Below are 14,985 nucleotides of genomic sequence, written 5' to 3'. Positions count from 1 at the left end.
AAAGAGACCTACAAATAAGTGTGTGTCTTTCCTACACTCACTCATCCCTTCCTTTGTATTTTTGGGGCCACCATCTTTCTTCTGGCCCTTTTTATGTTGTGGGCTATAATACCTGTCATCTGGTCTTCTTGCTGCCAGGTTCTACCTGCTCTAAGTCACTTTGCCTCCAGACCAATCTTCCTCGAGTAAAACCTTGCTCATATGACTCTCTACCTCAGAATCCTTCAGTGACTTTCTGTTATCTCCTAAATAATGCCTGTGAGGTGAAGGTGAAGTCACTCAGTCGTGTCCGACTCTTTGCAATCCCATGGACTGTAGCCTACCAGGCTCTTCCATCCATGGGATTTTCCAGGCAAGAATACTGGAGTGGGTTGCCATTTGTCAATTTGGTAGGATAAAATGATCTTTGATTTTGGAACCAATAAGATTTGAATTCAGGTTCTGGCTACTACACTTATCTGTTCTGTGACTTTGAACTTACTGTTTAATTTTTATTCACTCATTTATTCAACGTATATTTATTGAACACCTTCTTCATTCTAGGCTCTGTATGAAGCTGATGAGATGGAGTGATGAGCCAAACAGGCATTGTCCTTTTCTTCTGGATCTCAAACGTACTGGACTTGTCCATATTTCTCATGATCATAGTAATCCCAAGTACAGGCCATACTTTCCTCTCTTGATGCTTTTAGCTTCTGGTTTTTGCTATACAGAAAATCATAATAGCATGTACTATAGTAATTTGCATATGTGTATCATATCTCAGCTTCAGTGTAAGTTCACTGAAGGGTAAGTGCCATGTCCCATTTCCCAAGCTGCAAGCACAGAGCCATGCACAGTGAATTCTGTTGTGTCTCTGTGGACTTCGAGTTAGTCTTTGGCATAATTACAATGCCCAGTATGTTTTTAGAGACTCTTTTGTCCTGTCAGAATTACACATTCTTTAAAATGAAGGGGAAGTAGTAGCCATTTGGTTTCTGTTCCTTCTAAGGCCTCTCTTTTCCAAACCTGCCTGTAACTATTATAAGTAGAACTCACAATGTGCACCTTCAGTTTTTAAAACCTGGATAACAAGTCCACTCATGCTTCCTAGTAGAAATACTGTCCATGCACATAAAATGGCATGTTAAAATAACGTTCTTTCAACTAAATAGCTTTTGACTTTGTAATGAACAATATGTTGTTTTTCCCTGAGCAATAATTCCAGCACTTTAGTCTTAAAGATTATATTTTATACATTTTTAGCTTGCTGTTTTTACATTCCCAGTGATCTTACATTAAGTTAAGCATTTGTCTATCCAAAACAATAGGTCAATTATAGCCAAATTATAACCATACCTTTTCTCTGCACACAAAATCCTATAAACAGCATGTGATCATATTGCTTCTAGAATTTATGATTGTTTTCTTCCAAAAGGAAGCTAAATTTAGCTTAGTAATTCTACATGCTCCCAAGGAAACAATGCCTGCTGTGATTTGTAGAGTAAATGAATCTGAACCACAGTTCCTTTACTTGACTAACTGAGAAAGTTTAAATATCACCCTAGTCATTAACCACAGATATTAAACCACATGAAACAACCAGCAAGGAGTTAAGAAAGAAATGTGCTATTTTTCTGACTTCACTGCTGAGTGAGTCTAACTTAATTGTTGTATCATTCTTAATACAGAACATTGTTTGCATCTTATAATGGTTCTCTAAAATTACTTGTTTGTGGCTTGAGTTCTAAAATTAAAACTATGTAAAGTCATGTCCAACTGCACAATGCATCTTTATGTGAAGCCAACTAGAGTTTTTTGTTTTCACTCAATGTAAAAATTCCAGTTAGGAAGATTTGTTTCTAATAGTCTAACTGGTATAGTTCTCTCAGTTTCTTCTTCTTTGTTTCTAATGACAGCTAAACTGCTCTCGCCTTGAACGTCTTTTGGCAGATAAAATTCTCACCATGAAGGCCCCTGCTGTGCTTGCACCTGGCATTCTTGTGCTTCTGTTTACCTTCGTGCAGAAGAGCAATGGGGAGTGTAAAGAGGCACTAGTAAAGTCCAGGATGAATGTGAACATGCAATATCAGCTTCCTAACTTCACTGCAGAAACATCCATCCGGAATGTTGTTTTGCACAAACATCACATTTACCTCGGTGCCATTAACTACATTTACGTTTTAAATGACAAAGACCTTCAGAAGGTTGCTGAGTACAAGACTGGGCCTGTGCTGGAACACCCAGATTGTTTCCCATGTCAGGACTGCAGCCACAAAGCCAATTTATCAGGTGGTGTTTGGAAAGATAACATCAACATGGCTCTGCTTGTTGACACGTACTATGATGATCAACTCATTAGCTGTGGCAGTGTCCACAGAGGGACCTGCCAGCGACACGTCCTGCCACCCAACAATACTGCAGACATAGAGTCAGAGGTTCACTGCATGTATTCTCCTCAGGAAGACGAAGAGACCAACCAGTGTCCTGACTGTGTGGTGAGTGCCCTGGGAACCAAAGTCCTACTGTCTGAGAAGGAGCGGTTCATCAACTTCTTCGTGGGCAATACCATAAATTCTTCTTACCTTCCAGATCATTCATTGCACTCGATATCGGTGAGAAGGCTAAAGGAAACGCAAGATGGTTTTAAGTTTTTGACAGACCAATCCTATATTGATGTTCTACCTGAGCTCCAAGATTCCTACCCCATTAAGTATGTCCACGCCTTTGAAAGCAACCATTTTATTTACTTTTTGACAGTCCAACGGGAAACTCTAGATGCTCAGACTTTTCACACAAGAATAATCAGGTTCTGTTCCACAGACTCTGGATTGCATTCATACATGGAGATGCCTCTGGAGTGCATTCTGACAGAAAAGAGAAGAAAGAGATCCACGAAGCAGGAAGTGTTTAATATTCTCCAAGCTGCATATGTCAGTAAGCCTGGGGCTCAGCTTGCTAGGCAAATAGGTGCCAACCTGAATGATGACATTTTGTACGGGGTGTTTGCACAAAGCAAGCCAGATTCCTCAGAACCAATGAATCGCTCTGCTGTCTGTGCATTCCCTGTCAAATATGTCAATGAGTTCTTCAACAAGATCGTCAACAAAAACAATGTGAGATGTCTCCAGCACTTTTATGGCCCCAACCATGAACACTGCTTCAATAGGGTAAGTCACACAGCTTCCCTACTTGCAAATTATGAGGTACATGTCAGAATAGGTACCAGCCTAAAAGAGAATATCAAGGGCTTTTTGGTGCTTGGTAAATTGTATTTATCCAAGTGTTTGGAAATTCTTTCCAAGAAAATTTAGAAATTGAATCTTCATTTAAAGATAGAATCATAACTTGAGAAGAAGTTAATGTGATAGCTTAAAGAAAATATAAAATATTTTTACAATTTGGGTTTGCATGTTTGCCAACATTTTTCTGATTATTAACTTCACTTCTCACGTAAGCTTTAGTAGTTCTGGTCAGATGTACATAAAGTTAGCACAACAGCAGTTCTGTAAAGCACAATTATTGAAATGCCATGCAGCCTTTACAACATTTAGAACAAGATGCTTAATTGTAGGTGTTAAAGGCTTTTTTTTTTTTAATGAGGTCCCATTCACTCACTGATGTATGAATTATCTATATTCTTGGCTCTACTTAAAGAAACAACTAAAAACAACCAAAAAACTCTTCTAGAATGTTGATACATTAAACATTATTAATTAGAAAACTATAGAGGAAATTTTCGCTCTCAGATTCCTCCTCTGGATCTTGGCTTCAATGCATGAAGTCCTACTTGAATGGGCATGTATCTACCAAGTTCTGATTTGGTGCTTTTCACCTGGTTGACATTTGATGTCTATATATATAAATATTTTGATTGATGAATGTTTATGCAACATGGAATGGTATTTTCACAGGAACTGTTAGGGAAATTCTTTGTTGCTTTGATTTAAATATAGTAAAGGCTAACAGCTATACCCAGAGGATTTTTCCTGCTGGTCATCAGATCATTTAGGGCTAGCATCAAATTGAGAGGAAGAACACCAAATTGGGAGTCCATTGTGGCCTTGCGCTTTCTTGGTGGGGACCCAGATTTGAACATTACAGAATTGCTATTGCCTCCTAATGTAAGGACCACTAGTGATCATAACTGGATGAACAAATGGTATAGCTTTTCTAAAGACACCTGACTTTGAGAATGTACATCTCCCTTACTCTGACAATTTTCAGTCTAAGTGGTAAAGGTTATAATTGCAAGCAGGAAGAACATTACACATGTCCTTGAAAAAAGAAAGTATATAATTTGCAGATGGGTACCGAGGACATATGAATTCAGAAACGTTTGTTTTACTTTTGCTGAAATGTCTAGGATACTTCTCCAGATGGAAAATCTATGTAGTTTATTTATAAAGTTAGAAAAATGCTTCGGAGAAAATGAATCCATCTTTCAGTGAACTAAAGCCGTAACTTACTTCCTTCCCTCTCCAAAGTCTATGAATATACATAATATACATACATATAAATTCAAACTAAGACTTATTTCTCCCTGAATACATTTTAATATGTGTTGCAAAATCTGTGAGAAGCAATGGGATTGCTCATGAGACTACCCCTTTTCCTTACTAGAAAATGCAAAAGAATGAAAGGAAACAAAAAACTTTCAGAAACCTGGGAATTAGGAAATAAAAGTGTAATATTAATAGCATTTCAGAGAAAACACTTTCCTGCATCCAATAAATTGCTTCAGAAACACAAGTTTAGAAATGAGTCAATTGGAAATTCCTGCAGGGCCTCTAAAGTACACGACTTTGTTATTTAAATCTTGTTGTGTGAATTTGTTGAAAACTAAAGAGACTTTACCTTACAAGGATATATTGATATCTTATCTCTTTGCTTTATTTTGTACATTTCAAACCCCAGATATAAAAGTATTTATCAATTCCAGAAATTCTCAAAACACAGCTGAACTTTATCCTAGCCCTTTGACATTTTTAGTGTTCCAAGAGGAATAAAAAGGCAGGATTACCCAATGAAATTCAGGTCAGTTTTATCACCCAGGAAAAATGCCCAAAATGCACCAACCACACCTGAAACTATTATCACTCCCATCGCAAAAATTCTTGTGGGAAACAAGATGAAACTTGCCAACATAGTCGTCTTACAAGGGAAGCCAACTTTAATACTAGCCAAATTCCATAAAGACAAATACCTTCAAATCTCTTCATTTATTTGCCTGTTTATCTTTTCTGGTTACTGAAGGTCAGAATTCTTCCAAGAGTGAAACTACCCACATTCTCAGTTTTCATATACCCGCCACAGAAAGACCTCAGGTTGTTCCAATAACCAGGATACAGACATTTCCCAGCTTCATCTTAAAATGAAGGCACCTAGAGCCATTACTCACACAAAACCAAATGATTTACAGGATCAAATTAATTTGGAAAGACTCTAAGCAACACAACTACTCCATTTTGTCTTGGCAAATTTACTTGGCAGAGATATCAGGTGACCCAACAATTTCCTGGAACTGAGTTTTTATTTTGGCATAACATTTAGTAAATAGATACATATATTATAGTTTTGTTATTAACATGTCTAATCAATCAGATCTTTATAGAGGAACCATTGTGTGCTCTGTGGACAAAGAAAGCTGCAGTGCTAACTTTCCATAGAGGCTTTGGGAGCATGTTTGCAGCAGCAGGGGTTTTCTGGCCCTCCTTGAGCGTCCGCCCTGTACAAAATGTATCTCTATCACAGGATCAGACAGAGCACCAGGAAAGGGTCTTTTAGATTTTAAGGGTCTAGCAGTACATCAGACCTGACTTGCTTATTTTAGATCATGTATGATGTTGCTTTTTCCACTCTCATATTTTATAAAAGTATATGTGCAAACTTTCATACACATCTTCTTATATTAATGACATCACTAAAACCCTCTTTCGAGTTATTTGATAGTTTCCAGAGCAGGTCATCTTCTCCTCTTAGTTATTTATACTTCAAAACTCATTGATTCCCCATATGATGCTGTTTCTGGAAACTTATCCCACGCCACAGATATCCATTCATGTACTATTAGTGTTGACTATTAGTTGTTCTTTATCTTTATAGTGTAACCATTTTCTTTGTTGCTTTTGAAAGTGACTGCTAAAGGGTTTGTTCACAGTGATTTCTACCTTTTAGAAATATGAGATTCTACATCCACAAATAATTAAATCTTTGGTCTTAAAAGTCTTTACTGCCCTTTTTACGCATTCATCATTCAACCTCTGTAAGCATTCTAAATTAGTATTGATTGAAGTTGTTTTAGGTTAATGTGTGTTCCCTAAACAGTACATTGTTATTCAACATAAAATAACAGAAAATGCCACATAATCTGGAGACTTGGAAAATCCCCAAATTTGGGCATAAAAAAAACCCTCATGTTCTATTTTGTGATAAAGTATTAAAAATTCACTTTAAGCACATTGATTGGATATCCAACAGTGTCATATAAGAGATTTAGTAACATTGACAGTTATTCCAGGAAAAAAACTAGAATCAGTATACGTTGGCCTAATTTCTTCCAAATAATCAATATTGAATAAAGGAATTTTTTGTCCTCAAATTACAGTATACTTACTAACAGAATTGCAGTTATGCGTTTTGAAAGATTTTTAATCAAAGTTGAAATGAAAAAGGGGTCTTTGAAATATCTCTCACCTATCTAAAAAATAGTTATGACATTATACTTTCTCTTGCAACCCCAATATCAAAGTTTTATTTTACATATAAGCATTTGAAAGAACATAAATAGACTTGTAGCAAATATTTTTACCAATATCTTGGTCATCTTAATGACCAGTGATTGATCACTTAAAGGGGAAAAGCATGCAATTTGGTGTCAGAGTCACCTGGTTGGAAGCCCTGGTCTCCTATGTACCACCAGTGTAACTTCTTCCACATTACCTAATTCTTACAGCCTCAATCTCCTCATTTGTAACATGCAGATAGCAATACCTACTTCTTACGCTTTCTGTAAAAACATGGGATAATAAATATAAAGTACCTGGCACATAAGATAATCATAAATTTAGCTAGTTGGGAGGCAGCACAGTCTCATGGAACAAGAGATCTGGATTCAAACTTGTACCCCATGATTTTCTATCTGCCTGTCCTGAGCTGCTGCTGCTCCTAAGTTGCTTCAGTTGTGTCCGACTCTGTGTGACCCCATAGACAGCAGCCAACCTGCAAGAACACTGGAGTGAGTTGCCATTTCCTTCTCCAATGCATGAAAGTGAAAAGTGAAAGTGAAGTTGCTCAGTCGTGTCCGACCCTCAGCGACCCCATGGACTGCAGCCCACCAGGCTCCTCCATCCATGGGATTTTCCAGGCAAGAGTACTAGAGTGGGTTGCCATTGCCTTCTCCAGCCTGTCCTGAGAGCATTGTTTAAATCCAATGAACCCATTTTCCTCCATGCAGGACTATGGTGTGGACAAGTGCAACAATGTTTATAAGAGGCTCTAACTTTGTCCTTGGTACCTAATAAATAATAGCTCTCATTGTAAGGGGTATTTGTGTAAAGAAAGTCAAATTCAAATTACCGGATTGTTTTCTGGAAGAGGCACATTCTGGTTCTATTGCTCACAGGGGTCTTTTACTTCCCTGACTGACTGTTATGAGTGACCACCTCCATAATGTTTAATTTGTATAAGTCCTCCTGAATACTTAATAGTTTCAAAAGGCAAAAAGGAGATATGAGGGTGGTGGTGGTTTGGAGGGTGACGAGAAGGACAACTGAATCAGAATTGTGCTCTATAGTCAATCTAGAAGGTATAAGGTGCTCCTTTCCCTGACTTTAATTCTAACTACCTATGGCACTATAAAATACAATGCTTATGTTATGCTTAAGTTATATGTTGAAGAATTTGCAGATAATGAAGTTTTAGAAAAAGTCAACCTCAAGGTTTTTTGTACCAAGCTTCCTTGTTTTTAAACATCATTTATACTCAAAGAGTAGCCAACTGCTTCCCAAAATAAAGGAAACTTAAAGTAGTAATTTTCCATCTCCGTTTCAGAGTGCCAAAGTTAAAGGGTCACCACTCAGAGCCATCAAAGGAAGAAAGCAAAATGATTAGAACAGTTTTGAATGAAAACAAAATCAAAACAAGATGCAAACAAGGGGTAATAGAAATAGGCATAAAAATAAACATACAGTGATGTTTCTTTATTGCTATTATAAAGATGATAGATGAGTAAAATTGGGTTACATTTAAGTTGTAATGGAAGAAAATAATTGCAGCCTTCCATCAGGAAACCACAAGGACCATTATTGATCTGTCATCCTCAGGGCATGTCTCATAATATTTAATAAAATAAACAAAGATTTATAACTCTTTATAGGCCGTATATCTATAATCTCCCATACCACACCATTTGAACTGGAAATGTGGAGTCAGTGTTACAAGTAACATCCATATAATTATACTGGTTTGGCATGCTTATTTAAACAGTCTAGCACTCTCAAGAGAACACATTTCGTATTAGGGATGAAAAATGTGAAGTCAGATTTCAGGGTTTTTTTACTTCCTGTGCTTCAAAATGGGAGAATATTATCCTATATGAAAAATGCTATTGAGGATTCTTCATTCTAAACACACTAAACATCTTGGCCATATGCCAAATGTAATAGATTACCAAAGCAAAATCTTGCAAGAAAGAAAATCCTTCACATCTAAGGATTCAATCTACTTTTTAAAAAAAATCAAAGTAGTAATTCATTAATTTTACACTCGATTCCTTTCCTTCTGTAAACTCTTCTTTATTGTCTCCCAGGCTCAGGGAGTTGCTGCTCCCTAACTTAGTTGAATTTTCCATGTTGTCTGTCTCATAAAATGTACTACATTGTATTATTTTATTAAGAGGAATTTAAAATTATTTTCTTGCCAGAATTTTGTAGCGCTGTCTGAGATCACAGGGCACACCATTCTCATCCTCCTGATAACCCTTCTTTAAACCATTTTGTAGTTTATTCACAGGTACACCCTAGGAAAGAATGAAAAAACAAAGACATGATGTTTGAAATAAGTTAAACAAAGAAACACAGTTAACGCTGAGATGATCACCAAAACTATAAATAGGTTTAACCTGTGAATTATATCAATTCAGAATGTGATTGATAATATTTCCCACCTGTACATGGATATTTATGCGTAAACTGTGTGACATGCATTATAAATTAATTCTTCATTTTTCTCAATGTCCTTTGAAGCAAGTTGTGTGATCTTTTATTATAAGTAGTTGATTTCTACATGGAGATTCGCTTCGTTAAATTAATTGAGCAAACAGTAAGGAGTTCGGGCAAAAAAAAAATCCTATGGTTTTTGAAAAGTTGAAGTGATAATAAAATTCTGAAGCTATAGCTCTGGTACATACATTATTGCCATACCACCACATGATTAGAGACTTCTGAAAGCATATGAGACTTCACATTCTTATTACCTCCTTGAGTAATCATAGATTTTTTATTCCAAATAATGTTATCAAATTTTGAATGTTACATTCTTCCTTCAGACTTCTATCTTATTGATGGCATTCCATCCTGCATTATTATCTCCTCTAATAAGAAAAATGAGGAGCTGTCAGAAATTGGATAGAAGACCCACCAGGAATTTCTGCTGTTGCTTATTCATAGGTTGGCACAGATACTGAGTCAGTGGGCACCCAGAGTTCAGGATGACTCAGTGCCCAGATATGTGCTGTAAGTCACATCTCCAATGTCCAGAGAGGGCTGTAAAGGGCTCATTTATCAGGGAAATGAAACCAAGTGCTCAGCTACTCTTGATATCATTAAAACTCCTTTTATTTTTTAAAAAATATAATAGTGAATGTGCTAAATGATTCTAGGATCCTGGATACATTCCAGTCTGCTCATTATATATTTTTTCTCTAACTAAAATGGTTCATTTGCATATGAATGACTTTCTAAGTAAAAGCCTTGGAAAAGAGGCTTCCTGCACTTCACCCTAGACCTAGGCTAAGGTAGGGCAGATGAAGTGTGTCTTCCTTCTATACTGCAAAAATATCTGATACTCTCCTGTTTCTCAACAAGAGAACAGAAAAATATATTATAAATGCATGCTAATATAGAATAAGGCTTGTTTTAACTATTCTTGATGTTCAGTAATGGAGGTGTTTTATGAACAGTATCTAACTATAAAACAAAAAAATAATTAAGACTAAAGTCTGACTTAAGTTGTTTGATTTGAATAAATCACCAAAATGTTCATCAGTCAAAGAACATTAAAATGGTGATATTTCAAATGATGCTGTAGGTAAAGGTATGAATTGAGGTCAGTTTTGATTTGTAAAGCATTCTCTTCTAGAACTGATACTACAAACATTAAAGTTGCTGAGTTTTCATCTCAAAATATATGGCTTTCTCATGATTTGCTAGAATTTGAATCATGTACCAGAAAATGTAAATCTGTATGATACTAAATTTTCTGATGACATTTTAAATTTAAAATCCATTTAACACTTGCCTCTAGCAACTAGTCTACAAACTAAACTATAGGTAAAATGCTACCCAAGGAAAAGGGAAAAATACAAAGATTAAATTGGTATGTTAGCTCTGAGTGAATCAATAGTATTTAGTGCTAAAGCACTAAGCAGATTAAAAGCACTAATGCAGTGGCAGTCAATAGTAAAAATGAATATCTCTAAAAATTATCTTGGCAATAAAATGTGCAACATTTTCCATTTATTTTAAGCTAATTACATTACATGCTTGTTCGTTCATTTTATTAGTTTAAACCAAGTAGTAGAAGCCTAACCATTTCATTTAATGCATAAAACTGCCAAAAACTTGTAATCTTTGTTTTCATCAAGAGACAGAGGAAAGGACTTATTCATACAACTAAGAGTCAATAAAAAAATTCAACAGAAATTTACTGACTGTCTAACCCTGCTGCTGCTACTGCTAAGTCACTTCAGTCATGTCCGACTCTGTGCGACCCCATAGACGGCAGCCCACCAGGCTCCGCCGTCCCTGGAATTCTCCAGGCAAGAACACTGGAGTGGGTTGCCATTTCCTGCTCCAATGGATTAAAGTGAAAAGTCAAAGTGAAGTCGCTCAGTCGTGCCCGACTCTTAGCGACCCCATGGACTGCAGCCTACCAGGCTCCTTTGTCCATGGGATTTTCCAGGCAACAGTACTGGAGTGGGTTGCCATTGCCTTCTCCGACTGTCTAACCCTACTGGTCTTAAAATAATGAGTGATAGAGGCCTGGTTCTTGCCTTTGTGAAGCAAACCTGCTGGGAGAGGAGATGACAATAAACGGTCATCAGTTCAGTTCAGTCACTCAGTCATGTCCGACTCTTTGCGACCCCATGAATCGCAGCATGCCAGGCCTCCCTGTTCATCACCATCTCCCGGAGTTCACTCAGACTCATGTCCATCGAGTCCGTGATGCCATCCAGCCATCTCATTCTCGGTCGTCCCCTTCTCCTCCTGCCCCCAATCCCTCCCAGCATCAGAGTCTTTTCCAATGAGTCGACTCTTCTCATGAGGTGGCCAAAGTACTGGAGTTTCAGCGTTAGCATCATTCCTTCCAAAGAAATCCCAGGGCTGATCTCCTTCAGAATGGACTGGTTGGATCTCCTTGCAGTCCAAGGGACTCTCAAGAGTCTTCTCCAATACCACAGTTCAAAAGCATCAATTCTTTGGCACTCAGCCTTCTTCACAGTCCAACTCTCACATCCATACATGACCATAGGAAAAACCATAGCCTTGACTAGATGGACCTTAGTTGGCAAAGTAATGTCTCTGCTTTTGAATATGCTATCTAGGTTGGTCATAACTTTTCTTCCAAGGAGTAAGCATCTTTTAATTTCATGGCTGCAATCACCATCTGCAGTGATTCTGGAGCCCAAAAAAATAAAGTCTGACACTGTTTCCACTGTTTCCCCATCTATTTCCCATGAAGTGATGGGATTGGATGGCATGATCTTCGTTTTCTGACTGTTGAGCTTTAGGCCAACTTTTTCGCTCTCCTCTTTCACTTTCATCAAGAGGCTTTTTAGTTCCTCTTCACTTTCTGCCATAAGAGTGGTGTCATCTGCATATCTGAGGTTATTGATATTTCTCCCGGCAATCTGGATTCCAGCTTGTGTTTCTTCCAGTCCAGCATTTCTCATGATGTACTTTGCAAAGAAGTTAAATAAGCAGAGTGACAGTATACAGCCTTGACATACTCCTTTTCCTATTTGGAACCAGTCTGTTGTTCCATGTCCAGTTCTAACTGTTGCTTCCTGACCTGCATACAGATTTCTCAAGAGGCAGGTCAGGTGGTCTGGTATTCCCATCTCTTTCAGAATTTGCCACAGTTTATTGTGATCCGCACAGTCACAGGCTTTGGCATAGTCAATAAAACAGAAATAGATGTTTTTCTGGAACTCTCTTGCTTTTCCCATGATCCAGCCGATGTTGGCAATTTGATCTCTGGTTCCTCTGCCTTTTCTAAAACCAGCTTGAACGTCAGGGAGTTCACGGTTCACATATTGCTGAAGCCTGGCTTGGAGAATTTTGAGCATTACTTTACTAACATGTGAGATGAGTGCAATTGTGCAGTAGTTTGAGCATTCTTTGGCATTGCCTTTCTTTGGAATTGGAATGAAACTGACCTTTTCCAGTCCTGTGGCCACTGCTGAGTTTTCCAAATTTGCTCGCATGTTGAGTGCAGCACTTTCATAGCATTATCTTTCAGGATATGAAACAGCTCAATTGGAATTCCATCACCTCCACTAGCTTTGTTTGTAGTGATGCTTTCTAAGGCCCACTTGACTTCACATTCCAAGGTGTCTGGTTCTAGATTAGTGATCACATCATCATGACTATATGGATCGTGAAGATCTTTTTTGTACAGTTCTTCCATGTCATAACAGCAAACAAATACATCATGATAATTTATGAAATACAGTGTAAGGGAAGCAAGCATCTGTGAATGAAAATAAAGAGGAAGATCTAAATTTGGTAGTACAGTCACAAAAGGCCACCTGGAAGAGGTGAAAGTTCACTTTTTCATGAACCTAAAAGTCACCTTACATCAAGCTCAAAATTTTAGAAAAAGCAATTATGTCTTTATTGCATGGTCAAGTACATAGCCAGTTTTTAACAAACCGATAGCCATTCCCTATACCATAAGTTTATGGTCTTAACTACATGCTGTGGCTTTTTAAAATAGGTTCTGACGGTAAGTGCCTATTACTTTAAACGTAGAAAAATCTATCACAAGAAGTAAAACTGTGCTGGAGAATTTAACATTTTAAATACTTTCTCTTTTTTAAAGAAAGTTGTCATTGTTTCCAAACTTTGTCTTTTGTTTGGTTTCTAAGAAATTGTCACTTTTTGCCAAGTATTAATAATTCTTATTATGAAGAAGATAATGCTAAGGACATAGAAGCTAAGGACATAATTTAGATAGCACTCATTTTCACTGCCTCTCTTAGCCTATCACTTTAATCACCTTCTTTGAAAACAGAAATGTCTTATATCTGTCAAAGTTGTTTTTTCCTTCTCCCCCTCTTCTTTCTTCTATGGCCAACACTTAGGACCCTGCTCATCAGAAAAACCCATGTTTCTTAGGGACAGATGGGATTGTCTTGTTACCAGTAAGCCCTATGACAAAAAAAAGAGTCATATAATTATGAAAATACACAAAATAAGCTCTTTTGAGCCTGTCAAAGTTGTAAAGTTGATGGAATTGAAAGGAATGTGATGCTGAGCCTCATTGTCTTTCTGCATCTGTGGACCGTCCTCTACACAACTACATCCATTTTACACCATTTCCTTCTCATGAGAATAATGTGGCCTTGAGGGCCAAGAGAGAGACAAGTGTTCCCAAGGACTCATGAGATGTCATGGGCACCTGCTGAGTGTACGTGAGCATGTACATGGGCGTGTGCTGTAGTGCTAATGCATCTCTGGCTGCAGACACATATTGCCTTTTTCTTCCATGATAGTCATGATTATCTGTATATATTTAATTCTGCAAATATCTAAATAAGTTTGCCTTAGGCACTTTGTCATGCTTTTTTGTACCTAAGGATGTGCTTTGCAGATCATAGACAATAGTGTTGATTTTGACAAAAAATTTGTCTTCCAAAAAATATGTATGTATATTTGCACAGTAAAGAGAGACCATCTGATTTGCTACAGTGTTTGGATAAAAGTCCTGATAAAATCAACAAATACATTTTTGTGACTGGATCACAAGAAGCATTGTTTTTGTCATCTCTGCAAGTCGCAAATACTTGCAATGCAGGTGAAAAAATTTGTATGAAGAGTAGAGAGAAATTCTCACTTTTGCACTGTTCACTTTGTTCACATTTGTTTGGCCCTGAATGAAGTAGAGTTTGCCAAGGGAAAAGATGAGGGAATAGGAGGCATTTATTCTTTAGGGCTTATTCCTGTACCTACAAGTCAGAGAGGTCACTGGCTTGCCCCTTCCTGAAGGCTGTAATTACAGGCCGAGGACTGTTTATTTTCCAGTAAAGTGACCAGAATTTTGAATGTAAGAGATTGTTTATAAGAGTACCTTGTGAATATGGTTTATACAAAACCTCAGAAAAGATTAGGGATGTGAAATTATTTTTCTTCATGTTTTCACTAATCTGAGAAGGTCTAAGACACTGAAATATTCTACAGTGCAATAACAGAGGTGAATGTGAGGTCAAGTTAGGTGATCCTGGTACTAAAGGAACTGAATTAAATTAATAAAGAAGATTTTATAATATAATATTCCTGATGATTCATCAAATATAAATTTATCTGTGGCTCCAACATCATGGTAAACAAGAATCAGTAAATATATTAGTAAGAATAATTGGGAAATATTTCTAATTTGAAAAAAACACCAGTTACATTGGATTTATTTAGAGCTGATGTGGGGAAAAAATACACAGTGTTTTATACTCTCAACTAAACTCACTCGCATTTCAGAAGAGTCAGAGGAAAAGTATTAATTCCAAGT

At 37.2% G+C, this 14,985-nt stretch overlaps 1 protein-coding gene across 1 annotated transcript in view; it reads left to right on the top strand.

Moving 5' to 3' along the window:
• Nucleotides 1-14,985, top strand: part of MET (MET proto-oncogene, receptor tyrosine kinase) — a 113,563-nt gene that overhangs the window by 27,606 nt on the left and 70,972 nt on the right. The window contains exon 2 of the mRNA XM_052638579.1: nt 1,899-3,149. Within this exon, the coding sequence (XP_052494539.1) occupies nt 1,947-3,149 (1,203 nt within the window). The 5' untranslated portion in view covers nt 1,899-1,946. The remainder of the gene's footprint in view (nt 1-1,898; nt 3,150-14,985) is intronic.

The sequence above is a fragment of the Budorcas taxicolor genome, chromosome 4, assembly GCF_023091745.1.
Source record: "Budorcas taxicolor isolate Tak-1 chromosome 4, Takin1.1, whole genome shotgun sequence".
NCBI lineage: Eukaryota > Metazoa > Chordata > Mammalia > Artiodactyla > Bovidae > Budorcas > Budorcas taxicolor.
This window is presented reverse-complemented; position numbering and strand designations above follow the sequence as displayed.